The sequence below is a fragment of the Megascapheus bottae genome, chromosome 18, assembly GCF_031878675.1.
Source record: "Megascapheus bottae isolate mThoBot1 chromosome 18, mThoBot2.hap1, whole genome shotgun sequence".
Classification (NCBI taxonomy): domain Eukaryota; kingdom Metazoa; phylum Chordata; class Mammalia; order Rodentia; family Geomyidae; genus Megascapheus; species Megascapheus bottae.
The window spans coordinates 38,468,507-38,492,857 of record NC_143526.1 but is presented as its reverse complement, the minus strand read 5'-3'; the positions used below and the strand labels follow the sequence as shown (position 1 = coordinate 38,492,857).

The 24,351-nt window shown below is 45.9% G+C and overlaps 2 protein-coding genes across 4 annotated transcripts in view; both read left to right on the top strand.

The window, feature by feature from the left end:
- The first annotated feature begins 82 nt into the window (after positions 1-82).
- Positions 83-13,703, top strand: Wfdc3 (WAP four-disulfide core domain 3). Of its 3 annotated transcripts, none has more exons than XM_090352428.1 (7): positions 83-340; positions 3,151-3,292; positions 4,540-4,671; positions 5,666-5,812; positions 10,974-11,105; positions 12,215-12,459; positions 13,470-13,703. In XM_090352428.1, the coding sequence occupies exons 2-6, from the start codon at positions 3,217-3,219 to the stop codon at positions 12,457-12,459; spliced, it is 732 nt and encodes a 243-aa protein (XP_090208554.1). In that variant the 5' UTR covers positions 83-340; positions 3,151-3,216; the 3' UTR covers positions 13,470-13,703. The 3 variants fall into 3 exon arrangements, with proteins under 3 accessions (XP_090208554.1, XP_090208556.1, XP_090208555.1); XM_090352429.1 differs by lacking the exon at positions 83-340 and adding an exon at positions 1,333-1,420; XM_090352430.1 differs by lacking the exon at positions 3,151-3,292.
- A 1,803-nt stretch (positions 13,704-15,506) lies between these two features.
- Positions 15,507-24,351, top strand: part of Wfdc8 (WAP four-disulfide core domain 8) — a 17,188-nt gene continuing 8,343 nt past the window's right edge. Inside the window, 2 exon segments of the mRNA XM_090352725.1 lie at positions 15,507-15,529; positions 16,278-16,351. Coding sequence (XP_090208851.1) covers positions 15,507-15,529; positions 16,278-16,351 — 97 coding nt within the window.

Sequence of the window (24,351 nt, the reverse complement as noted above, 5' to 3'; positions counted from 1 at the left end):
GCGCCGCTCTTGGGTCCGGAAGCGCGACGCGAGGCGCGGCGGCGTTACCATGGGACCCGAACCGCCGCCTCCGGCCGGGTGTGTGTGTAGGTGGTCCGGGCTTCTTGGCCGGAGGGCGGCGCCTTGGGGGCGGAGCTTGGAGAGCGGCCTGCTGGAGTTCCGGGCCGCTGTTCCCAGCAAGGCGTCAAGCCCGGCTCTAGGTTCTCGTGGGGAGGAGGAGCGGCAGGTTTCCTTGTGCGCCTTTTTGGGACCAGATGGGAATGTCTGCAGTTCAGTCTTTGAAAAATGCTCCTAATATATAAACTGCTACTATACAGGAGGTCCAACAAGGGGAGATCTGGTCTGTACCATCCCAAGGCACCAGGTCTTTCAAGGCCTTGTGTTTGTGCGTGCGTGTGTGTTTCCTGGGGCTTGAAATCAGGGCTTGGACGCTCAGGTTTGTACCATCCCAAGGCACCAAGTCTTTCAAGGCCTTGTGTGTGTGTGTGTTTCCTGGGGCTTGAAATCAGGGCCTGGGCGCTCTCGCTTGGCTTTTTGCTCCAGGCTAGCACCTTAACACTTGAGTCACAGTTCCACCTTGGGCCTTTTTGGCAATTCATTTGGCAGTTTTCCTGCTCAAGTCCTGTTCTCCCTGGCTTGGACTGTGACCCTGAGATCTCACCCTGTTGAGTAGCTACGATTACAGGTGTGAACCACCTATGCCTGGCCTCTCAAGGTTTTGACTGAGGTGCTGCCTCTTGTCTCTGAAGACAGCAGAATGATATTTGAGTTTTGGCTCGAGTTTCTTGCCCTGCTCCTAGGAGTTAGGGTTACTTACCCAGATGTGTGATTGTGGCTGGGCTGGAGCCGAAGGATTAACGACTATCGTTTCCCTTTACTGTCTCTTCTCTCAGAGCTAAGATGTCCTCGAATATAGTTGAAATCATTTATGGGTAGCAGGTCAAAATATCTAAGAGTAGGAAGTTCTGCAGTTGGAAAGGTATTGGTTCAAATATGATGTGATATAGCAGCTAAGAACACTGGCCAGGTGGTACTGACAGCACTAGAGAAGAGGATGCAGGGGGGATGGAAAGTTCAAAGTCAGCTTGAGCTACATAAACACGACACTCTCAAAGCTAAGTGTGGCTTAGTGCAGGGTACTTGCCCAGCATCCACCAGGTCCTGGGTTAGATTCCCAGCACTGCAAAAATAAAATACATGGTGTATAGAATTGGGTCATCTGCATCTGTTTTAACTACTTACTAGCTGTGTGACAACTCAATTTTCTTAGACTGTGTTTCAGTTTCCATTCTCGTTGATACATACTTCTAGATAATTGTGTGGATCCAGGAGTTGTGGCTCATGCCTATGCTGCCCACATTTAGAAAGCTGAGGCAGGAGTATTGCCAAGTTCAAGTCTTGGCTACCTAGTGAATATGAGGTGAGCCTGGGCTACAGTGGTGAGATTTTATCTCAACAAATGCTATGGCTCAAGTAGTAGTGCACCAGTCTTGAGCTTTTGAAAAAAAAGCTAAGGGAAAGTGTGAAATCACAACCCACGGGCACAAAAAGAAAAAAAAAGATTATTGTTGGGCTCTGGTGGCTTATGCCTATAATCCTAGCTGCTTAGGAGGCCAAGAGCTAAGAATCGAGATTCAAAGAAAAGTCCCCACTCTTAACTCCAGTTAACCATTCAAAAACCAGAAGTGGAGCTGTGGCTTAAAGTGGTAGAGCACTAGCCTTGAGCAAAAGATCTCAGCATCTGATCTTGCCCTACATCTGAGAGAGAGAGAGAGAGAGAGAGAGAGAGAGAGAGAGAGAGAGAGAGAGAGAGAGAGAGAGAGAGATGAGAAGAGAGTGGAGAGGGAGAGAGAGGGAAGGAGAGGGAAGGAGAGGAAGCCCTGGGTTCGATTCCTCAGTACCATATACTTAGGAAAAGCCAGAAGTGGTGCTGTGGCTCAAGTGGCAGAGCACTAGCCTTGAGCAAAAAAGTGTTCAAGGACAGTGCCCAGGCCCCGTGTTCAAGCCCCAGGACTGGCAACAGAGAGAGGGAGGGAGGGATGGAGAGAGATTATGATTTTTTTTATGGATTTCTTTTTTTTTTTTTGCCAGTCCTGGGGCTTGGGCTCAAGGATTGAGTACTGTCCTTGGGCTTTCTTAAATCTAGAGCTCTACCACTTGAGCCACAGCACCACTTCCAGGTTTTTCTATGTATGTGGTACCGAGGAATTGAACCCAAGTCTTCGTGTATGCTAGGCAAACACTCTTATCACTAGGCCAAATTCCCGGCACCAGAGATTGTTGTATGTGTTAGATTGTTTATAAGACATGTATTGGACAATAAGTGTTATCCCAGTGGTCTCCATTAGCCTTATGACATTGCAGTCAACTTTCTAGCACCAAACTCTTTGCTATATTAAGGAGATTTTTTTTGCCTTATGTGTTGACTATCACCTGGTTCTTTAACCTTATAGTGCCAGTGGACACCATTAACCAACCAAGGACTTGAGCATTAAAGATAAATAAAAAATAGAGGAAAAAGAGATAAAGTATGATAGAAATGGACAAGACTGTTGGAGTCATAGCTCTCTTAAATTTTGCTAGCTAGCTTCATTTGGTCCAAGAATGGCTTTTGTAATCTAAAAGGGACAAGATGTAGGTTTTTGGTGCATTGATTCTGAAAAACCCCAACAGTGCTTTGTGTGTATTTAATAGTCTCTAAGTGATCCCTTGTATCTTTTCTAAGTTGCCAGGTTGAGCAGAGGTTACAATGTCATACTTCAGTTATTTTATTAGCTTGTCTTTTTCTTATAAAGTTGTATGACTAGCTTTTCCCATTGTCATTTTGGCTGCAGCTAAATCCTTTCAAAGGCCTTTAGCACTCTCCCTCCCCCCCTCTTCCCTCCCCCTTCTCTCTCACCGATCCTGTGTCCAATGGCTATCTTAATTTTTCCATTCTCTCACAAAGTTTCTTTTCATCATCCAACAGTGTTGTGATACATTAGAGTTTGACCACTCCCATCATGCAGGCCCTTTGGTAGTGCCAGGAATTTTCCCCCATATCAGCAACCAATTACTCTCCTTGTTTGGAAAGAAGACTGGGGACAGTAGTGTAAGGGAAGCCTGTGGGGAGTGGTTTAAGATAATCTCTAGTCCTGCCTTTTCCTCAAGTGATACTGTGGATAATCTGTCCATCTCTGGCCTGACCTGAGCTCCCATCTCAACTCTGTCATCAGGATGTTAAGCTGCCTCTTCCTTCTGAAGGCTCTGGCTCTTGGGTCCCTGGCATCCTGGGTAGCTGCAGGAGAGCATGGTGAGCTATCATTTGCCATCTCTGGGTAACAGCAGCAGAAAGTTACTAGGGAAGGAGTTATGAGGAGTTGGTCATCTGTACGGGCGGTCTGTGGGAATGGATTCTCAGCGGAACCAGAGTCCTAGAGGCCCAGGGTCTCAACATGGAGCTTCATCATTTGCCCCAATAGACCAACTTGAGATAAGTCCTGGGGAAAGTGTTCTGACTGGCTGTCTGTGGGAGGAGCAGAGGTAAAAAAATGTTAGCCCATTTTCAGGGTACTGACATGGGCTTCAGGTTTAAACAGAAGAAGAACTGGGCCAGAGCGCCAGGGGTATGTATAATTAAACAGTCTTGAACCAAGATGGTCACGTCAAGCATTAGCTCACCTTTGAGTCTGTAAAGGGGGTTTCCACAGAACTTGCCATGGTTAGCATTTGAGGGGAGCCTTCTGGTGCTGCTGAGAGGACTATCCTTGCTCTAAGATTCAGCCTCATTATGATAGGTAATTGTTCCTGGAGTGATCTGTCACGCAGGACTCTGCCGGTTTTGTGTGTGGGGGGGTAGTTTTGGTCCCTGTCTAAAGATGGTATTGATTAGTCCTGGGACTCAAGGTGACAGTAGAAAAGAGACTCAGAATAAAGGAGACAAATATAAAAGTAAGGCAGGGAGGTCTCCTGCTTTTAGTTAACTTCTGAGTCTAAATGAGGAGTTGGTTTTGTTTTTTGGTGTAGGCACTAAAGTTTGAACTCAGGGCTTCTTCTTTTTTTTTTTTTTTTGCTGTACCAATTGAGCCTCAACTCTGCTTCTGGCTTTTTAGTGGTTAAGGGGACATAAGCGTTTCACAGACTTTTCTGCCAGGTCTAGCTTTGAACCTCAACCCTCAGCTACTTAGTCTCCTAAGCAGTTAGGATTACAGGTATTAGCCATTGACGCCTAGCTGTTCTAATGCTCTTTACAGGAGTTTCTAAGTCAATGCTGCCTGGGTTATCTTGGCTCCAGCTACCCTCTCTGGATCAGGAGACAGGGACTTGCTAGAGATGGCAACTATTCTCTGGAGCTCATTAAATGAGAATAGGATCCCCCTAGGCCTTCTCTCTGCATTGGAAGCACACTGGTCCTGAGGTAGAGTTGATGAGTTCGTATTTGTGTGGTAGGAGGAGAAGGTGGTTGTAGGATATTTGGAGGTCCTTGAAGCTCACCATCTTCCAGTGCCCATTTCTTGATGTCTAGCCAATCATGCTAACCTTCTGTGACCTCTTTTGCAGAGAAAAAGGGAGACTGTCCTCCTGATAGGCATCCATGCAAAAACCTGTGCCGTGATGATAACGGGTGTCCTGCTGGGCAGAAGTGCTGCGACACAGGCTGTGGTTGGAAATGCCTAGGAGATATTCCCAAGGGTATGTTGGCATGAGAAGCAGAACCTCAACATGCACTCCATCCTTGTCTTTGGATAGAATCAGAGAGCTCCTTACCTCCTAGCTTGGCTCTTGAAGTCCAGCGGTTATTCTTTTCCCCTTTTGGGGGTTCTTTTCTTTTGGTTGCTGGTGGGGCTTGAACTTGGGGCCTGGGACCTTTCCCTGAGCTCTTTTGCTCAAGGCTAGCACTCTAGGTCTTTGAGCCATAGCACCATTTCTGATTTTCTGGTGGTTAACTGGAGATCAGACTCTCATAGAATTTCCTGCCTAGACTGGCTTTGAACTGTGATAATCAGATCTCACCCTGCTGAGTAGTTAGAATTGTAGGCATGAACCACCAATGCTTAGCCTTTTGGGGTTCTTGTCCTGTAACCTTGGCATTCCTGTTTTTCGCTTTCTATCAGGACAGAGAGTACCACTGATTATTGATAGCTTTTGTTTTTTTTTCCTGTGAATTCAAAGAAGGATGAGCTGTGAACAGAAACCTGTTTAAGTTAACAGGCTGGATATGTGCTTTAGTAGAGTGCTTTCCTAGCATGTGTGAACCTCAGTGCTCAACCCCAGCTCAGGGGGGAGTAGAAAGGAAGGGAAATAGTTTAGACCCTAGGACTAGGTAAAAATTTTCAAACTTGAGCATCTCTGTTTATGTGTGTGTATGTGTGTGTGCATGTATGTGTGTGTACACGTACATGTGCATGTGTGTGTGTGGCTCTACTACTGAGCTATATCTAGTTCAAATCTTAGTTTTTTTGTGCTCCAATGTTCTCATATGTAAAATACAGATCAAATTGAGATGTTCCTACAAGAAGATAAACATTGTAAATGTTATGAAAAATGTTGAGTATTACTGTTACCATGGCTTCTACTTTTGTCTCAGGTTGAAGGCTCAGAGACATTCTGAGCTTTTGTTCCTGATTCTCTGTCTGTGGATACACTGGCACTGGGTACTTTCTGTTGCTGTCTGTTTTTGTAATAGGGAAGAAAGGCAAGTGTCCCAGGGTTGTTGAAAAACGACGTTGTTTAAAGAGGTGTACCACTGATGAAACATGCCCAGGTAGAAAAAAATGCTGCACGTTTGGCTGCAGTCAGATCTGTGTAGACCCAGTCTTCAACCCGAAACCAGGTAAGAAGCATCATCCTTATACCCCACAGTCTAACTTGTTTGTGTATTTGAGAAAGAAAAAGCGAGCTGTTTTGTGCCAGCTCAGCAAATCATGTCTGTGGGTTGGTTTTCTTTTATTTTGAGAAGCAATAGTCAAGTGCCTGTTATCATCTGAGAAAAAAATATACAAGTTGAGTGCAGTGGCTCAGGCTTATAATCCTAGTGACATGGAAAACTCTGAGGAGAAGCAAAATTCAAAGGTAGGCTGGGCATAAGTTTTCAGGACCCCATCTCAACCAATAAAAAGCTGGGCACAGTTGTATGTGCCTGGCATTCCAGCTATGACAGGATACATTAAGAGGAGGATTATGGTCCAGGCCTGCCCAGGAAAGAAAACAAGATCCTATTTAAAGGAGCTGGCTGCTGGTGGACCTTTAGTCCTAGCTACTCAGGAGGATCGAGGTTCAAAGCCATCCTGGGCACTAAAGTCCGTGAGACTCTTATCTCCAATTAATCACCAGAAAACTTGGAGTAGGGCTGTGGGTAGGGCTGTGGCTCAAGTGGTAGAGCACCATCCTTGAGCTGAAGAGCTCAAGGACAGTGCCCAAGCCCAAAGTTCTACCCTGTAACCAGAAGAAGAAGAAGAAGAAGACGACGACGACGACGATGACAACGACGAAGAAGCAGCAGCAGAGGCAGCAGAAGAAGCAGAAGCAAAAGAGTAGGATTCTGGCCTAGTGATAGAGTGCTGGCCTAACATGCATCCTGGTTCAATTCCTCAGTACAACATACACAGAAAAAGCTGGAAGTGGTGCTGTGGCTCAAGTGGAAGAGTGATAGCCTTGAGAAAGCCCAAGGACAGTGTTTAGGCCCTCAGTTCAAGCCCCAGGACTGGCTAAAGAAAAAGAATACATTAGGTCAGGATGATTTATGGGATGTGTCAGAGGAGAAGGAAGGCAGGTTTGAAAGTTGGTCGGCTATTTCCGGTATCCTTTATTGAATTCCCTCTGTTAAAATCATAGCCCAATAACATGCAAAGAGCTGGGAAAATAGAATTTGATGTCTATGGACAACCCCATTCATCAGTATCCAAGATACTGGAGGCCACAGGATGACCACTTGTGGGGTGGAAATGAATTGGTAGAGAGGCATTTGAAAGACATTACCACCCCCACCCCGAGTCCCCATGACCAGATTGTTCATTTCAATGTTTCTTTTTCCGACACGCATCTACTGAGTGCTTCTTGTTTGTCAGATGCAGTGATGAACCATGAGCACGCTGTGGTGACAAAATAGTTCCTGTCCCTACTCATTGTCTAGAGAGAGAAATAGAATTTTTGTGTGTGCTGTTGCTCTACCACTTGAACCATACCTTCACTTTCAGCTTTTTGATAGTTGATTGGAGATGAGTATTGAGGACTTTCCTGTCCCAGATGTTTTTGAACCATAATCCTCAGACCTTAAGCCTCTTGAGTAGCCAGAATGACAGGTGTGTGTCACCAGCGCTCAGCTTCCATTTTGTTTTCTGAAGGAATTGGAGCTGTTCTTTTATCTCAGGGTGTCAGAGTGCTAAAGCATGGATTTAGGGTGTCTGAGATCTGGGTTCAAGCCTGAGATTCTAGAAGGCTCATTGGTATGGCTCTTCTGCTCCTCTGAGTCTCAGTTCCCATCCTGTGAGGTGGAAAGATAACCCCAGAAGTGCTTACTATGATTTAAAGTGTCAATACACATTCGTTTCTTCCCTCTTTCTAAGAAGGATGGGTCAAGAGTATACTTTCGTTCTCTTCTATTTGAGACCAGGACTGGCTTTGATAATCTAAGCCGGGTCTTCATTCCTCAATTTCCAGAGTGCTGAGATTACTACAACTGGCTCAGTCCTTTTAATTCAGAACCGGGATTCTTTTCTCCTCATTGATCACCTAATTTCTGAAATTCCACAGCCCACGACAGCCACCTTCCTTCCCACTAGGCCTCCACAGATGGCAGGCCTCTTCCCAGTACCCACAGGGGCAGCCTGTGCTCAGAGAGACTAGCAGGTTGTACTTCTGCCAGGTCTCTTGAGGCTGGGTTCTGGAGCCAAAGCCTGAGAATCTGTTTCAGGCAGTCATTGCACAACGTGTTTGTGCCTAGTACAATCTTCTCACTGTTTGAAGAAGATGGCTGAATTGTGGAGGCTGAGGGTGAGGCTGGCACAGAATCGTTGTAAGCTGCTCTGGCTCCAGCTCAGATGGAACTTTGCTGGGAGATGAGTAGACAGCAGGGTTAGTGATATCCTGTAGATCTCCTGGAGCCTACTGGTGGAGCAGGATCCCTAGCCTGGTGGGAGGTGAAACTGGCTAATAGCAATTAGACAGGAGTTAGCTACTTCTGTGGTTTCTATAGCTCCAGTCCTAAGGAAGGACCGGCAGCTCACTCAAGGGGACTGATTGCTTGGAATCTCTCCGTCCTGGGTATGAAAAGTTCCTACTCTCTGTCACCTCTGATGCTGCCAGAGGTTTGCCAGAGGTAATGCCGGAGTGGTTGGCAAGGTGGAGGGCTAGTCAGGTTGCCTGAAGCACAGGCAGACACTGGGACCTGGCTCAGATGGAAGCGCTGATCTGAGTGCTAGTGTGAGTCCTGGCTTTTCTGTGTGTTGACTGTGTGGTTTCAGGCTCATCTGTTCATCTCTCTGAACCTGTTGGGGTGGCACTTGGTGCTGGGAGGGACTTTCTGCCTCCACTCTGCCTTTTGTCATTCATGGGGCTTGAACTCAGCGCCTGCATACTGAGCTTTTTTGCTCAAGGCTAGTGGTCCACTACTTTTTTATTTTTTGGTCAGTCGTGGAGCTTGAACTCCGGGGCACTGTCTCCAGCACTTCAGCTCAAGGCTCCCACCCTAACCCTTGAGTCACAGTGCCACTTCTGGTTTTCTAGTGGTTAATTGGAGATAAGAGTCTCACAGACTTTAGTGCCTGGGGTTGGCTTTGAACCACGATCCTCAGATCTCAGCCTCCTGAGTAGCTAGGATTACAGGAGTGGGCCACCAGGCCCGGCAGTGATCTATTACTTTGAGCCGTAGCTCTACTTCTGGTTTTTGGGTAGTGAATTGGAGATTACCAGTCTCAGAGACTTTCCTTTGAGTTGTGATCCTCAGATCTCAGCCTCCTGAGTGGCGAGGGTTACAGGTGTGAGCCATCAGTACCTGGCAAAGGACAAAATCTTCCCATGGTTTCCGAATGCATAATATGTGGGCTGTAAAAATGATTAAAATTGGATTGAAACTAGAAAGAGAATGATGCCCAATGTCCAGCCTGAGCAGTTGAGTGACTGGAGCTTTACTGAAAAAAAGCAGATGTAGAAAGGAAGAGATGCTTTTTTGTTTTGTTTTTTGATGTCAGTGCTAGGGCTTGAATGAAGGGCCTAAATGTTGTGTCTTACCTTTATCTATTTATTTATTTTTTGCTCAAGGCTCTACCACTTGAGCAATTAAAAACAGAGTCTTTTGGATTTTCTTGGCTGTGACCTGAGATCTCAGTCTTCTGAGCAGCTATTGACTCACTCTAGTTCTGGGCAAGCCTCATTTTTTCCTCTGGGTTTCTTTATCTTCATGGGAATGATGAGCAGGCACATCTGGAATGTGTCTGGCTGTGAGAAGAAATTAATCAAAGAAGGTTTCATTGTTCTCACATAACAAGAAATCCTGAAGTGGGGATTGGGACTGGTGTGGCAGCTCTGGGATTCTGACAAGGGTGAAGTCATTTCTTTTGCCTTATCTGTTCTCGATTTTGTCCTCATACTGAGTGACCCCTGGGTCAATGAAGGCTTCTTTCTTTCTTCCTTTCTCTCTTTTTTACTTTCTTTCTATTTTGTTATGGGGATTGAACTCAGGGTCTATGCACTGTCCCTGAGCTCTTTTGCTCAGTGTTGGCTAGTGCACAACACTTTTGAGTCACTGTTCCACTTCTGTTTTTTTTTTTTTTGTCAGTTATGTACTCTGGGCCTGGGTGCTGTCCCTGAGCTCTTCAGCTCAAGGATAGAACTCTACCAATTTTGAGCCACAATGCCACTTCTGTTTTTTTTCATGGCTAATTGGAGATAAGAGTCTCATAGACTGGCTGACTTTGAACCATGATCCTCAGATTTCAGCCTTCTGAGTAACTAGGATTACAGGCATGATCCACTGGTGCCCTGCTCCACTTTTGTCTTTTGAGTGGTAATTGGACATAAGAGTCTCACTGGGATTTTTCTGTGTGTGCTGGCTTTGAGCTGTGATCCTTAAATCTCAGCTTCCTGAATAGCTAGGGATACAAGTGTGAGGGTGCCTGGCTACTCAGTCTTTCTAGGAAGTCCACCCTGGACTGGAAGAAGGAAGAGGGAGGGGAATGCAAAAAATCTCTCTAGTTTATATCTTTGTTCATGGTCACCTCTGGTGGTAAGGGATTATGGGAAAGTGAATCCCCATTTTAGCTGGAAACATTGTCACTCAGAATAAGCCTGGGGTTCTGTCAATAGCAGTTTCATGTACGTATTGCTGTGTAAGAAAACATCCCTAAATTTTGTGGCTTAAGACAGCAGAGGTTTACTCTTGCTTGCAGTTGTGTGGTTGCTTAGTCTCAGCTGGACATATCATGAACCCACATGGCATAGCTAATGTCACTCATCTGCTCTGGGCCGGGAGCTCCAGTGGGGCTTGAGTGATACTGGGATGCCCAGTTGGGCCTTCAAAGATGCAGAACCATCTGTGTAGTCCAGTGAAGCTGATTTGTGGCACCTTGAGACAGTGTGAAAGGGGACTTCACCAGGCATGAAGCCCAGGAAAGTGCCAGTCACAGGAAAAAAGAGAGAATAAATGTGGAGTTGGCAATTTAGGCTGATTGTTATAATGAAATAGATCTGAAAATTGTGTTCCTGTGTGTGTGTGTGTGTGTGTGTGTGTGTGTGTGCTGGTACTGGGGCTTGAACTATGGCTTAAGTAGCCAACTGCTAGCCTTTAGCAAAAGAGCTCAGAAATAGCACCCAGGCTCTTAGTTCAAGCCCTAGAACTGGCACACCCCACAAAAAAGAAGACCTAAAGAGAATAAAAAATATCTGAATGCATTGCATATACAATGAACTTGAGAAGTATATATCTGTATATACACTGGAGGCAAACAAAATCGATGTCATATTCTGGACTTGAACCTCTCGTCTTGACCCTGTGGCAGAGCTTAATAGTGGATGTCCTGCTGACCCCCTTCCGTGTGAGGAGCTATGTGACCACGATTTGTCCTGCCCTACCGGCCACAAATGCTGCAGCACTGGCTGTGGTCATGCCTGCCGTGCAGACATCGAGGGAGGTATGCTGGCCTGTTTTTTTGGGGGGGGGAGGGAAGGGGTGGGAAGAAATCTGTAAGTGTTTCTTGGGTTCCAGAATGAACTTGAGAGGGAGCCACCTGGCTGTGGACCACCTCCCGAGAGGAACTAGAGTTGTCATCTTTCTGGTCTCCTGAGACCCCACCCAGCTTCCCTTCTGCTAGCACTATGGGGTTCATGTTGGTACGAAAAGAAATGATGGGGGCCGTGCACAGTAGTAGGAAAAATATTTAGGTTAGAAGACTGACAGTGTGGCTTCTTCTAATTCTGCTAAAAAAAAAGTTCCTTTTGGGGCTAGGAGTTTGGCCTAGTGGTAGAGTGCTTGCCTAGCATGCACGAAGACCTGGGTTTGATTCCTTGGTACCATGTACATAGAAAAAAACCAGAAGTGGTAGAGCTATGGGCTTGAGAAAATCCAAGGACAGTGCCCAGGCCCTGATCTCAAGCCCAGGACTGGCAAAAAAAAAAGTTCATTTTAAAATAGTACATAAGCCAGGAACCCATGGCTCACGCCTGTAATCCTAGCTACTCAGGAGGCTGAGATCTGAGGACCTCAGTTTGAAGGCAGTCCAGGCAGGAAAGTCCATGAGACTCTTCCCTTCAATGAATCTCCAGAAAACTGGAAGTGGAGCTATGGCTCAAGTGGTAGAGCACTAGCCTTGAGCAAACAAGCTAAGGCAGGTCCAGAGTTCAAGCCCCAGGACAAAAAAAATAGTATACATTATTTGTACAAGGAGAGTTTCATTTTGACATTCACACACACACACACACACACACACACACACACACACACACACACAGATGTGGGAATGACACTCTCCAGTTGCAGCAGAGGAGAGTGGAAAGACCTGGCTCTCTGTTTCGCCCATCTCTACCCCTGAACCTCAGAGCTAACAGCCTTGGAATTGCCTCTAGGAAGTTCCCTCTGGTTCACCATTTAAAAACTCTTGGTTCAGGGGTTTTTGAGTGTCCATAGATTGGTGAGGATTGTGTGAGGAGTCAAAGGCTGAACTCCTGGGTCTGTTTTCTACAGGCCCCAAAGGACACCACAGCCAATGTCCTGTCTGCTTACTCAGGTCTGCTTTCCCCACAGGGAGCAATGGCATTTGTCCAAACATTTTGGTGGGCCTGTGTATCACCAGCTGCTTGATGGATGAACACTGTCAAGCCGGGGAAAAGTGCTGCAAGTCAGGATGCGGCCGCTTCTGTGTACCCCTGGCCCTGCCATCCACGCACACTGTGGACTCCAACAGGTCCAGGGACTCTGATTCTGAACTAGGAGGGAACAGATCACTGTCACCACCAGCCAGATCTCCAGTTAGCCGATCTCAGGCTTAGGTACGGAGAAGGGGTTGTTGAAGTTAAGAGGAGTCTAGTATAGGGCAAAGATCCTATAGATCCTATGTGAAGAACAGAGCCGTCAGATAGACGCCATGGGCTTGGAGGATTTAAAGAGGGTGTGGTTTCTGGGAGAACTTTGTGGGTGAGATGGACTGGCATGACACTGGGCACTAGGATAGCACAGAAAGCATGCTGGACAAGTCATGTGATTGTTAGCAAAGGCCCAGAAGATGAGTGTAAGCAACATGCTTGAGTGGGGAGGGATGGAGGCCAGGCATGGAAGGATGCAGACACACTTGCTATTTATTATTATTATTATTATTAATTTATTTTCCCAGTCCTAGGACTTGAACTCAGGGCCTGGGTGCCATCCTTGAACCTTCTCAAGGCTAGTGCTCTACCACTTGAGCCACAGCATCATTTCTGGCTTTTGTGTGTGTGTGTGTGTGTGTATGTCTGTGTGTGTGGTAGGTGTGTGTGTATGGGGGGTCATGGTGTTTGAACTCTGGGCCTGGGCACTGATACTGAGCTCTTCAGCTCAAGGGTACCACCCTACCCCTTGAGCCACAGTACTACTTCTCTTTTTCTGGTGGTTAATTGGAGATAAGAGTCTCACGTGTTCTAGTGCCCAGGCTGGCTTTGAACCATGATCCTCAGATCTCAACCTCCTGAGTAGCTAGGATTACAGGCATGAGCCACTGCGCCCAGCTTCACTTCTGTTTTTTTCTGTATATTGTCGTACTGAGAATGGAACCAAGGGCTTTGTGCATGCTAGGCAAGTACTCTACCACTAGGCCACATTCCCGACCCATACTTGCTATTTTTATATGAAGAAATGAAAGCATAACTTCTGGATGACAAGAATCTTTAATGCCAGTTTGGATCCAGGTGTTTAGGAAGTCTATTGAGAGAGATGCTTGCCAGATTTTCCAGGACAGAGGGGAAACCTATCGGCCAGATGGAGCCAGGGGGGCATGGTTATGACATAAGGTTTCTTCTTTTTGCAGAGGCCCAGGAAACCTAGTAGTCCTGATTTGTCTGGATCTTCTTCAGAGATGCCACTAGTCCTGTGCGGGCAGCAGGAGAGGATGATGTCACAGGGCTTGTGACACTCGCTGAGACCCTCATGGTCTTCCTGGCCCTGCTGTACTTCTTGCTGTTGCCTGGAACATAGGAAGTGGCCCTGGTACTTGCAATGGGTGTTGGATGCTTCTCTTTCCCAATAAAGGCTGGTGTGACTCTCTGGTCTATGCTGTCTGGGCACGGGTGAGATGGGAACTAGCAGGTCTAGATAAGGCTGTGGGACTGTGACATACATACTGAGCAAGAATGGGTGGTCCATTGTTTTCCCCAAGAACACTGAAAATGGGTGTTGGCTGCATATGGCCATGGGGAGAGATGGATGGATGTTAGAACTAGGGTCACTGGCCACAAATCTCCCTTAAGACCCCAGGGTGTGGGGAGAGCTCCTTCTTTTTGGGCTTGATAACCTTCTTTCTTTTACTGGAGAATATGAGTTGGGGGCAGAACAAGGGTGGGGGGCCAGTTTGTTGGCGTTACTAAGCAATGCTCTTACCTTGGGCCTTCCTCGAAGGCTAGACCTTGGTTCTAAGACAGGGGGTTTTCTGAGGAGCTAACCCTTGGTGGTTCTTTTATGTAGACAAATGAGTCACATGCTAGATCTTGGAGCTCTTTTGTGTCATCACATTTGTTTTTGAAAATTTTCTTTTGGTGTTGATAATGAGACTTAAACTCAGGGCCTCTCTCTCTCTCTCTCTCTCTCTCTCTCTCTCTCTCTCTCTCTCTCTCTCTCTCTTTCTCTTTTCTCTCTGTTGGTCATGGGACTTGAACTCAGCCTGGGCGCTGTCAGTTCAAGGCTATTGCCCTACCCCTGGGCTAGGGTGCTGTCCCTGAGCTCTTCAGCTCAAGGGTACTGCCTTACCCTTGAGCCAAGCCCCACTTCCCATTTTCTAGAGGTTAATTGGAGATAAGAGTCTCAGGTCCGTCTGTGCCCAGGCTGGCTTTGAACCTTGATCCTCACATCTTGTGAGCCACTGCACCTGACAAGAATTTTTATGTGATATAGCCATACCATGTATATGCTCAGAAGAGTCAAAGTTGGTTTATTTATTTATTTATTTATTTATTTATTTATTTATTGTTTGTTTGTTTGTTTTTGCCAGTCCTGGGCTTGAGCTCAGGGCCTGAGCACTGTCCTTGGACTTTCTCAAGGCTAGAGCTCTACCACTTGAGCCTCAGCACCACTTCCAGCTTTTTTCTATGTATGTGGTACTGAGGAATTGAACCCGGGCCTTCGTGCATGCTAGGCAAGCACTCTACCACTAGGCCAAACTCTCGGCCCCTCAAAGTTGGTTTATTATAAAGGTACATGTAGGTGCCGTGCTGGGAATGTGGGTTAGCCATAGAGTGCTTGTCTAGCATGCACAAAGCCCTGGTTTGATTCCTCAGCACCGCATAAATAGATAAAGCCAGAAGTGGCACTGTGACTCAAGTGGCAGAATGCTAGCCTTGAGCAAAAAGAAACTCAAGGATAGTGCTCAGGCCCTGAGTTCAAGCCCTAGGACTGGTCCCATAAATAAATAAATACCCTTTATCACAGCACTGTTCAAAATAACCAAGTTATATAATCAGCCTAGATGCCCACCAACAGATGAATGGATAAACAAAGTGGACCATATACACAATAGAATTTCGCTCAGCCATGAATAAAATTGTCACTTTTGGGGATGCGAGTGGTCTCAGTGTTAGAGCCACCAGAGGGCAGAAGAGGTCTGTCATAGACCAATACAGGAAATGCCATTAAATACTAGAAGCCTAGAACACATAGGCTAGCAAATAGAATTAAATTCTTGGAGCATGGTTAAACATGGATTGTCTGAGTTTCTTGGTCCCTATCCAGTTATATTTAATAAACCAAGAATCATGTCCTTCCTTTCCATGTGGCATGTGTCTGGTTTTGGGAATATCTATTTTGGGGACATTATTATTATTCAAGGTACATGGTGAGAATGAACTTGTGGAGCATGAACACGTTCCATGAGCTAAGGTGAGAAGGGAAATCAGGGCAGATGAGTATTACCTGTCTTGCTGTCCCCACAGCAGATGCTTTCTAGATCTGATGGCTTCAATCTTTATATCAGTGATGAAGTCAAGAACACAAGTTCTGGAGCTTAATTTTCATGCGTATCCTTTCTTTACCTTTTCTTTAACTTCCTTACAGTTGACTTCAAAGCTGTTTATATGTTTAGAATCATGAGGTTTTTTTTTTCCTAGTCCTGGGGCTTGAACTCAGGGCCTGGGCACGTCCTTTCTTTACCTTTCCTTTAACTTTCTTACAGTTAACTTCAAAGCTGTTTATATGTTTAGAATCATGAGATTTTTTTGCTAGTCCTGGGGTTTGAACTCAGGGCATGGGCACTGTCCTTGGGCTTTCTCAAGGCTAGCGTTTTATCACTTGAGCCTCAGCCCCAATTCCAGCTTTTCTGTGTATGTGGATCCAAGGAATGGAGCCCAGGGCTTCATGCATACTAGGTAAGTACTCTACCACTAGGCCAGACTCCAGGCCCAAGGATTTTTTTTTTCCTTTCTTTCTTCACCACTTTACTTTCAGTTTGTTTTTTTATTTTATTTTATTTTTTTGTGGGTCATGGGGCTTGAACTCAGCCTGGGCGCTGTCCTTGAGCTTTTCAACTCAAGGCTACCACCCTACCCTTGGGCCTGGGTGTTGTACCTGAGCTCTTCAACTCAAGGCTGCTGCTCTACTCTTGAGCCAAGCCCCACTTCCCATTTTCTAGGGGTCCTTTTGTGCCCTGGCTGACTTTGAGCCTTGATTATCAGACCTCAGCCTCCTGACTGGCTAGGATTATAGGTGTGAGCCACTGCGCCCAGCTTCAGTTTATTTTTTCAAAAAGGATGTGGAGCAATTGCTAAGACATTCAAACAATATGGATCTTTCCAGCAACAGGTAAAAGTTGTTAACAGACCAATGAGCATCTTTCTGGAATTTCTTCAGTTCTGTGTATTAGTCAGTTTTCCATTACTGTAAGGAAATACCAAAGGCAGGCTACTTTATTTATTTATTTACTGCCAGTCCTGGGGACTTAACTTAGGGCCTGAGCACTGTCCTTGAGCTTTCTCAAGGCTAGAGCTCTACCACTTGAGCCACAACCCCACTTCCAGTTTTTTGCTATGTATGTGGTACTGAGGAATCAAACCCAGGTCTTTGTGCACGCTAGGCAAGCACTCTACCACTAGGCCAAATTCCCAGCCAATGCAGGCTACTTTATAAAGAAGAGCTATTTTTTTGGCACATGATTCTGAAGGTACAAGGTCAAGGGGGCCACATCTGATGATGGCTGTCTTCCTGGCAGAGACCTGAGGTGTCACAAAACAAGGGGCAAAGAACATACATGGTTCCATGTGTCTGTCTGGATTCATTCATGTGGCATCCACCCTCATGACTTTATGTAGTTGTATTTACCTGCCAGTGGTCCACCTCTAACTACAGTCAGATTGAGTTTCTGTGCTATTAATACTTCATAACGGGGATTAAATGTCAACACACCAAGTCTTGAGACATATGCAAACTGTATTTAACCCATGATAGGGGATTCCCATCGTGTAGAGGTGCAGATGTTGGTATGGGGAGAAATTCCTACTGTCCCACAATGGACTTCTGCCTGTCATTCAACAATATGGTGTGGATAGATTTTTCTTTTTTAATCATAAAGGGATTCTATTTAAATGCTAATTTTTGTCATTTAATTAGGCTTTGGAACTCTGTATTGGTTGTTTGTCCTGTTTTCTGTGGTCTTTGCCAAGTGCTTCAAAGCTTTTCAGTCTGTGAGAACAAGACCTTCATTCTTTCTGCAGTACTTTTTCTTTTCTTTTTTTTTTTGGGAGGTACTGGGGATCAAACCCAGAACTTTGCACTTGCTAGGCAAGTGGTTTGCTACCAAGCTACATCCCAGCCCTCTGCAGTACTTCTTGTCTGCAGATTGCTATTGACAGTTCTTGAAGTGTAGTGTTTTGATTAACTATTAGATTCTTCCACTTGGCTTTTTTTTCTTATGGCTAGAAAGGTCTGCTACTATTCTACACCAGTTCTGGGGGTGGGTGGGTGGGTAGGTGGGTAGGGCTGTTCCAGGCATGTGGGTGGCAAACACTGGGAGTGGGTTGCTTCCATGCACTAGCAGTGGTCAGGCTACATTCTGGGGAGTATTCCTCCTCTGTGGGGTCACAACTCCTTGCCTCAGGTGATTGTGGCTGGTATTCTGTTGACATCACTGTGTTGCCTGAGGGGCCTCACCTGGACAGGGAATCTGGATCTTACCTGTGGTTGGGGGACCCTCCCAGCTCAGCTTCGTTTAGCTGCTTGGCTCCTGGTTATGGGCAGTGATAGTGTTGACGGCCCCTAACCTGCTGGGGCTCACTGTACACATGGGCCCCACTGTGCTGCTCTGAGAACCCCTGGGAACTTCTCCCTTTATTTCATTCATAGATCACCAGTTTTCCATGTCTTGATCTCCCCCGGAGCCACATACCTGAGGCTCTCATTCAGGTGTGTAGAGTCAGTGCAGCAGGTGTTTTCCAATCTCTGGTGAACACCAGGTTTCCTCAGGCCCAGGATTTGGGAAGGGAGTGCTTGCAGTTCAGTCTTTGAAAACTGCAGCTTCTAATACACAGGAAGTCTAACAAGAGAAGGTCTGATGTGTATCATCTCAAACATACACCAGGACTCCTGAGACCCTGTGCATGCATGTGTGTGTGTGTGTGTGTGTGTGTGTGTGTATGTGTGTGTGTGTGTGTGTTGGTCCTGGGGCTTGAATTCAAAGCGTAGATGCTTTCCCTTAGCTTTTTGCTTACAGCTAGTATAGAGCTTTAGTACTTTAGCCACAGTTCTACTTCTGGTTTTCTGATAGTAATTTGGAGATAAGAGTCTCCTGGATTTTCCTGCCCAGGCTAGCTTCAAACCATGATCCTCAGATCTGCGATCCAAGCAGCGAGGATTACAGGCATGAAGCATTAGCACTTGGTGATGAGTGACTTTTGAACAGACACATCTGTGTGTGAAGGAGTGATGCCTCACTCGGGGAAACTTGAACCACACTTGGTCAGTTTCTGGAGCTTGTAGATTTTTCTGGACAGTCTCTCTGGCTCTAGGCCAGGGATCATGAAGAAATGAATCAGGATCACAGAAGAAAGGAGTAAAGATTGATTTATGATAACAAATCATTGGAAAAAGATTCATACAGACTTTTCTACCAGGGTTGGCTTTGAGCCTCTGTTCTCAGATTTCTAGGAATATGGATGCGAACCACCAGCATCTGCCTATCATTTTTGTAGCCCCAATAAAGTAAGAAAATAGGCCCCCCATCTTCTGAAGAATCTTCTGGAATCTGGAGAGAGTGATGTCATGTGAATTGCTGACAGCTTCTAATCTGGGTCCAGTCTTCGCAGTGACTAGATTCTTCGATCTGTAACCTCTCAGGACATGATGTTTCTTTGTTCTTCACCCCAGGGAGTTGCTTAGACAGGTACAGTGAGCTACCCAACGTCCCATGAAGCATGGCGGTCTCAATTTGCCTTCAGGGTGATATCAACCTAGAGGTTGGAAGATGTTGTTCCTTAGCCAAGGCTCTGCTTCCCTGTTTCGATCTGTGTTACAGAACTCCCTCAGACTGGACCCTTCCCAGGGAATGTGAAATCAGAAGCTAGAAGGGAATAGGGAGGACGAGTGGGAGCAATCTGTTCATCAGAGAAAGCGGATCTGAGCTTGTGGGGACATTGGTTGAAGCTGGAAGGAGAAAAGGAACATTCCTGGGAGAGCCAGGTGAATTCCATACTTACAGAAGGCCTGGGGGGAACATGCTCAGTGGTCAGACATAATGCCACCTGGCTCTTTCTTGCTTGATCCTGTAGAAGTAAATTATTTGTTAGCAAGGGCAATTTTATTCTTGGAGCTACGATTATTACTTTATGTCCCTTCCACCATTGAAAGTATACTATGCACCTGGGACCCTGATAGCCTGTTAGGCGGAGGCTCAGGAGGACTAAGGGACAACCAAGAGTCATCATCATTTACCTCTTCTCTCCAATGCAGAGCCTGGAGGGGAATGGAGTTAAATTATAAGTTTTATCTTTGGAAGTAAAGTGCTTGCATAACCAGTAAAATTTACTGATCAATAATGTGGCAAACAATAAAGCTTCTATGAACTGTTCATTGCCTTCTCACTATTATTGTTTCCCTCTTGATGAGGAAGCTGGTACGCAGAGAGGTTAATTTGTGTGAAGTCTCTGAAGCTAAGAAATGGTAGAATCCGAGGGCTGGGCACGGTGATACACACCTGTAATCTGCGCAAGAGGCAGATTAGTCATGGTTTGAAGTCTTTCCAGCCAAAAACCTAGTGAGACTCCATCTCAACAAATAAGGCAGACATGGCAGTGTGGCATTAAATGTCTGCAATCCAAGCTAACCCAGAGGCATAAGCAGGTGGATTACAGTCCAAGGCCAGACTTGGACCAAAAAAACCTCAACAACAACAACAAAATCCCTGAAGACCCTACTGAAGCTAAAGAAAACAAATGTTTGGGACAAGGCTCAAGTGGTAGAGTGACTGTCTCACAAGCCTGAGGCCCTGAGGTCAAACCCAGCACCAACAAAAACATAAAAAAATAGCAGAGCCAGATATGAGTCTGCGTAGTTAGTGCTGGGCCCATATTCATCGCTCTACACTTCCTTAAGTGTTGGGCACTCTGCTCAGGGCAAGGAACACAAGAGAGAACAAGACAAGTAAACTTCTCTCAAGAAGTTCCTTGGTGGAATCTCCAGCTGTAGGTTTTCTGACAGCTCATGTGGGTTTCAGAAGAGAAGAACAAACTTCCTCATTTTAATTCACCAGAAAAAGAAAGACCAAAGAAAGGGGTTGTTGGCAAAAGGTGACGGAAAGATGTCCTTGCACCTCACATGGGGACTCACAGGTCAATGGCCTTTCTCTGTGCCAGAGAATTCTCTCTTTAGCTGACTCAGAGTGAGTGGCAATATTTAGACAATCAACCACAGCTTCTCTGGAGTTGGGCCTGTAGGCCTGAAGAACTAAAGACAGAAAACATGACCAGAAGACCAATATTTCCTTTGGAGTCTGCTGACTCTTGTACAGCCAGATACAGTGTTCTAGGCAGGCCCTGGGGTAAAGGTGGATGGTGGGGTTGAGGGGAGTGTCTGTGGATGGGACATTTGTGGGTATGCGCTGAGAAGGAAATTCACAGATGTGATAGAAAAAGCTCAAGGTAGATTGGGAGTGGAGGAGGGTTTTTGAATCAGAACTTCTGGGGAAAGTACCTTTGCTAAGGAGAAGGAAAATGCCATCACCTTATAAAAGCAATAGAAAGGCAAAAGAACCACCATGGTGACTGGTGGTTCTTTTTGATTCCTCACTTTTTGATGACTTGGAACTTATTTACTGAACAGACGATTCCACAGTAGGCAGAGCAGCACTGGAGATGTTCTGGGCACTCCTCCTGCATTGTACAGAAGCTGGAGCAGTTCTCAGGTTTTGATCTGCAGGGCGGAGGTTCCAAAATCTCCTCTGGAATAGAGAATAAGGAAGTGAAGGTCATAAATATCAGAAGTGACAGTCGAAGCACAGAAAGTCCAGGAACCTACCACCCTCACCTCCTAACACCTCCGTACCGGTCCCCAGAGAGGAGAATCAGGTTCTGTTTTTAGCTGCTGCCTTCCTCCGCGTTCTGACTAGGACATAAGGATTTACAGAGTCCGGCAGAATCTTGAACCCATTGGATATTTACCACCCTTGTGGGTCAGGTGCCACATCCCTGTAGAACTTAGGTCCATTTTAAGGGTACATACGGTATGTGTGGGTGTGTAAGAGGATAAATGTATGCCCGATTTAATACTGACTCTTGAAGTGGCCTAGAGAAAGTCGGACAGCCTCTTATTAATAATTTATCCTATAGATAATAGGATAGGAAGAAGTGGGAGGTGAGTTTTGGTAAACAATGAAAAGCTCCCATAGCCAGGGGCTTCCACAGGTGGTCCTAGCTACTCAAGAAGTAGGAAGTCCAGGAGACCCATTTTCAATTATCCAGAAAAACTACAAGTGGAGCTGTGGCTGCAGTTACTGCCAGACTTGAGCGAAAAAGCTAAGGGACAGCATCCTGGCCCAGGGTTCAAGTCCCAACATCAGAGCGCACACACACACACACACACACACACACACACACACGCACACATGTGCACACACATGCACACACGTACACACACACACACGCACGTGCACAAATGAAGGCCATAAAACTAACTGAAGGCACTAGGTCAGAGAGCCATATTTCCTCAGCACTCTATCCATTATGAAGATAACACTGAAACCCCAGACACTGCCCAAAGTCATGCAGTAATCAAGCACCTGCCCTAAATTAGACCTAAATCTTGCTATCAAGCTTTGGACCTTTGAACATGACTCTGTATTACTATTCCTTTTCGTGAAGGGCTCTGGACTATCCACCCCTCCTTCCCTGGGTCCAGACCCAGCACCTACTCAGAAAGTACTGCCTGGGACTCCCAAGCGCCAGCTGTGATGTTAGGCTGAGGACCAGCAGAGCTTGGAGAGATGCCATGGGCATCATCTTGCTAGCAGGATGGATGGTGCGTCCTGGCTGAGTGGTTGGTTTTGATCAGATATGGCTGTGCGAAGGAGAGAGCAAAGAGGCCCCAGCAGAGGCCTGCCGGAGGCCTTTCTCTCTGTTCTGATCTAGGAGGGCCTGGCAGAAGCCCAAGCCCCTCCCAGCCATGTCCACTGCAGGGCCCCGTAGACTTACCAAACTCATCTTTATCTTGAGCTTGTCGTGATTTTCATCTACATAGACGTCGCTCTGTGTGTCTGTCTCATGCTGGGAATGGAATTCAGAGCCTTGTGCATCAGGCAGGCACTTGATAATTATTTCTTTTTGCTTGTTGCTAAAGGAAGCAAACATGGCTTTTGGTCATGGTCTTTACCTGGTTAGCTTGCTATCCTCTCCCACTGCTGATCATGATTTCTTTGGTTTGTCCTCTGGGCTCATCACTTGTAAAAAATAACTTGTACTTCAATTTGATTTGATTCTTCCCTCCCTCCCCTCCACTCCTCCCACACTGGGACTTGAACTCAGAGCCTGAGTGCTGAAAGTCAGTGCTCTATCACTTGAACCACAGAGCCATTTCTGGCTTTTTATGAGTAGCTTATTGGCCATAGGAGTTTCACAGACTTTCCTGGCTGGGCTGGCTTCCAAGCATGATCCTCAGAGCTCAGTCTCTTGAGTAGTAGGGTTGCAGGCGTGGGTCACCAGTGCCTGGTTTTGATGCCATTCTTAATGCTAGCCAGTCCTCCCTCCTATCCCACCCCTTAATAGCGGTAATGGGCTTGTTTGATACCAGATTTAATCATAAAGTTTCTTAAGTTTGTCATTTTATTTTTATTTTTAAACTTTTGTTAATGGGTTGATTGATTGTGCCAGTACAGGGGCTTGAAGCTTGAACTCAGAGCCTAGTCACTGTTTCTTGTTTTTTTTTTGCTGGTTAATCAGAAAGGAATCTCATGGACTGTTTGTCTTTTCTTGCCTGTGCTAGCTTTCAACCATAATCCTCAGATCAGCCTCTGGAGTTCTTAGAATTCCAGATGTGAACCACTGGTATCAGATCAAAGTTTTCATTTTAGCATCACCCCTGTGTGTTTGATTGGCCATGGGACTTGAACTCTGGGCCTGGGTGCTGTCCCTGAGCTCTTTAGCTGAAGGCTAGCATTCTACCACTTAAGACCACTTCCAGTTTTCTGGTGGTTAACTGGAGATAAGAGTCGCACAGACTTTTGTACCTGGCTGGCTTTGAACCTCAGTCCTCAGATCTCAGCCTCCTGGGTAGCTATGATTACAGGTGTGAGCCATCTGTGCCCGGTCTTCTGTTTTGGTTTTATGAGTTCCTAAGCATCCACTTAGAAAGCTCCCTTCTATTTCTACTTTAAAAAGAAGATTCTCCTTAAATTTATGTCAAATTCTTACTATTTTTACATATTTGTTGAGATAACATTGATTATGCCTTTTGCCTGTTAATGTGAATTACATTTCCAGTTCTCTAACATAGAGCCATCCTTGCAGTCCTATTAAATGTGCCTATCTTGCATGGCTAGTTTTAGCCTCCTCCTCCTCCTCCTCTTCCTCCTCCTGCTCCTCCTCTTCCTCCTCCTCCTCCTCCTCTTCCTCCTCCTCCTCCTCCTCCTCTTCCTCCTCCTCCTCCTCCAACTTCTCCATTGTCATTGTCATTGTCATCGTCATTTTCATCTTCTTCATCCTAGGGCTTGAATTCAGGGCCTGGGCGCTGTCCCTGAGTTTCTTTTGCTCAAGGCTAGTGCTCTACCATCAAGCCACAGCACCACTTCTGGCTTTTTCTGTGTATGTGGAACTGAGGAACCAAACCCAGGGCTTCATGCATGCCAGGCAAGTACTCTACTACTAAGTCATCTTCCCAGCCCCTAGTTTCAGTTTTCCATCATTCACTTCAGTTTGATACTTTGAAGGTATTTTACATCTATATTTGTCAACAAACTGGGTCTGTAACTTTTCCTACTCATATTGTCCTTGCTTATTTTGGTAGCAAATTTACCCTGACATCATAAAAGGTGTAGATTGTTAAGCCTTTATCAACTTTTATGAAAGATTTGTGTAAGATAAAGATAACCAGGTCTGGGCCGGGAGTTTGGCCTAGTGGTTAAAGTGCTTGCCTAGCATGCATGAAGACCCAGGTTTGATTCCTCGGTACCACATATATAGGAAAAAGTCGGAAGTGGTGCTGAGGCTCAAGTGGTAGAGCTCTAGCCT

Excerpts from the sequence above, each read along its gene's own strand:
- Wfdc3 (XM_090352428.1), top strand. The coding sequence starts at position 3,217 with ATGTTAAGCTGCCTCTTCCTTCTGAAGGCTCTGGCTCTTGGGTCCCTG. Across the intron at positions 3,293-4,539 it reads GGTAGCTGCAGGAGAGCATG|AGAAAAAGGGAGACTGTCCT; the intron begins GTGAGCTATCAT and ends CCTCTTTTGCAG. Across the intron at positions 4,672-5,665 it reads CCTAGGAGATATTCCCAAGG|GGAAGAAAGGCAAGTGTCCC; the intron begins GTATGTTGGCAT and ends TTTTTGTAATAG.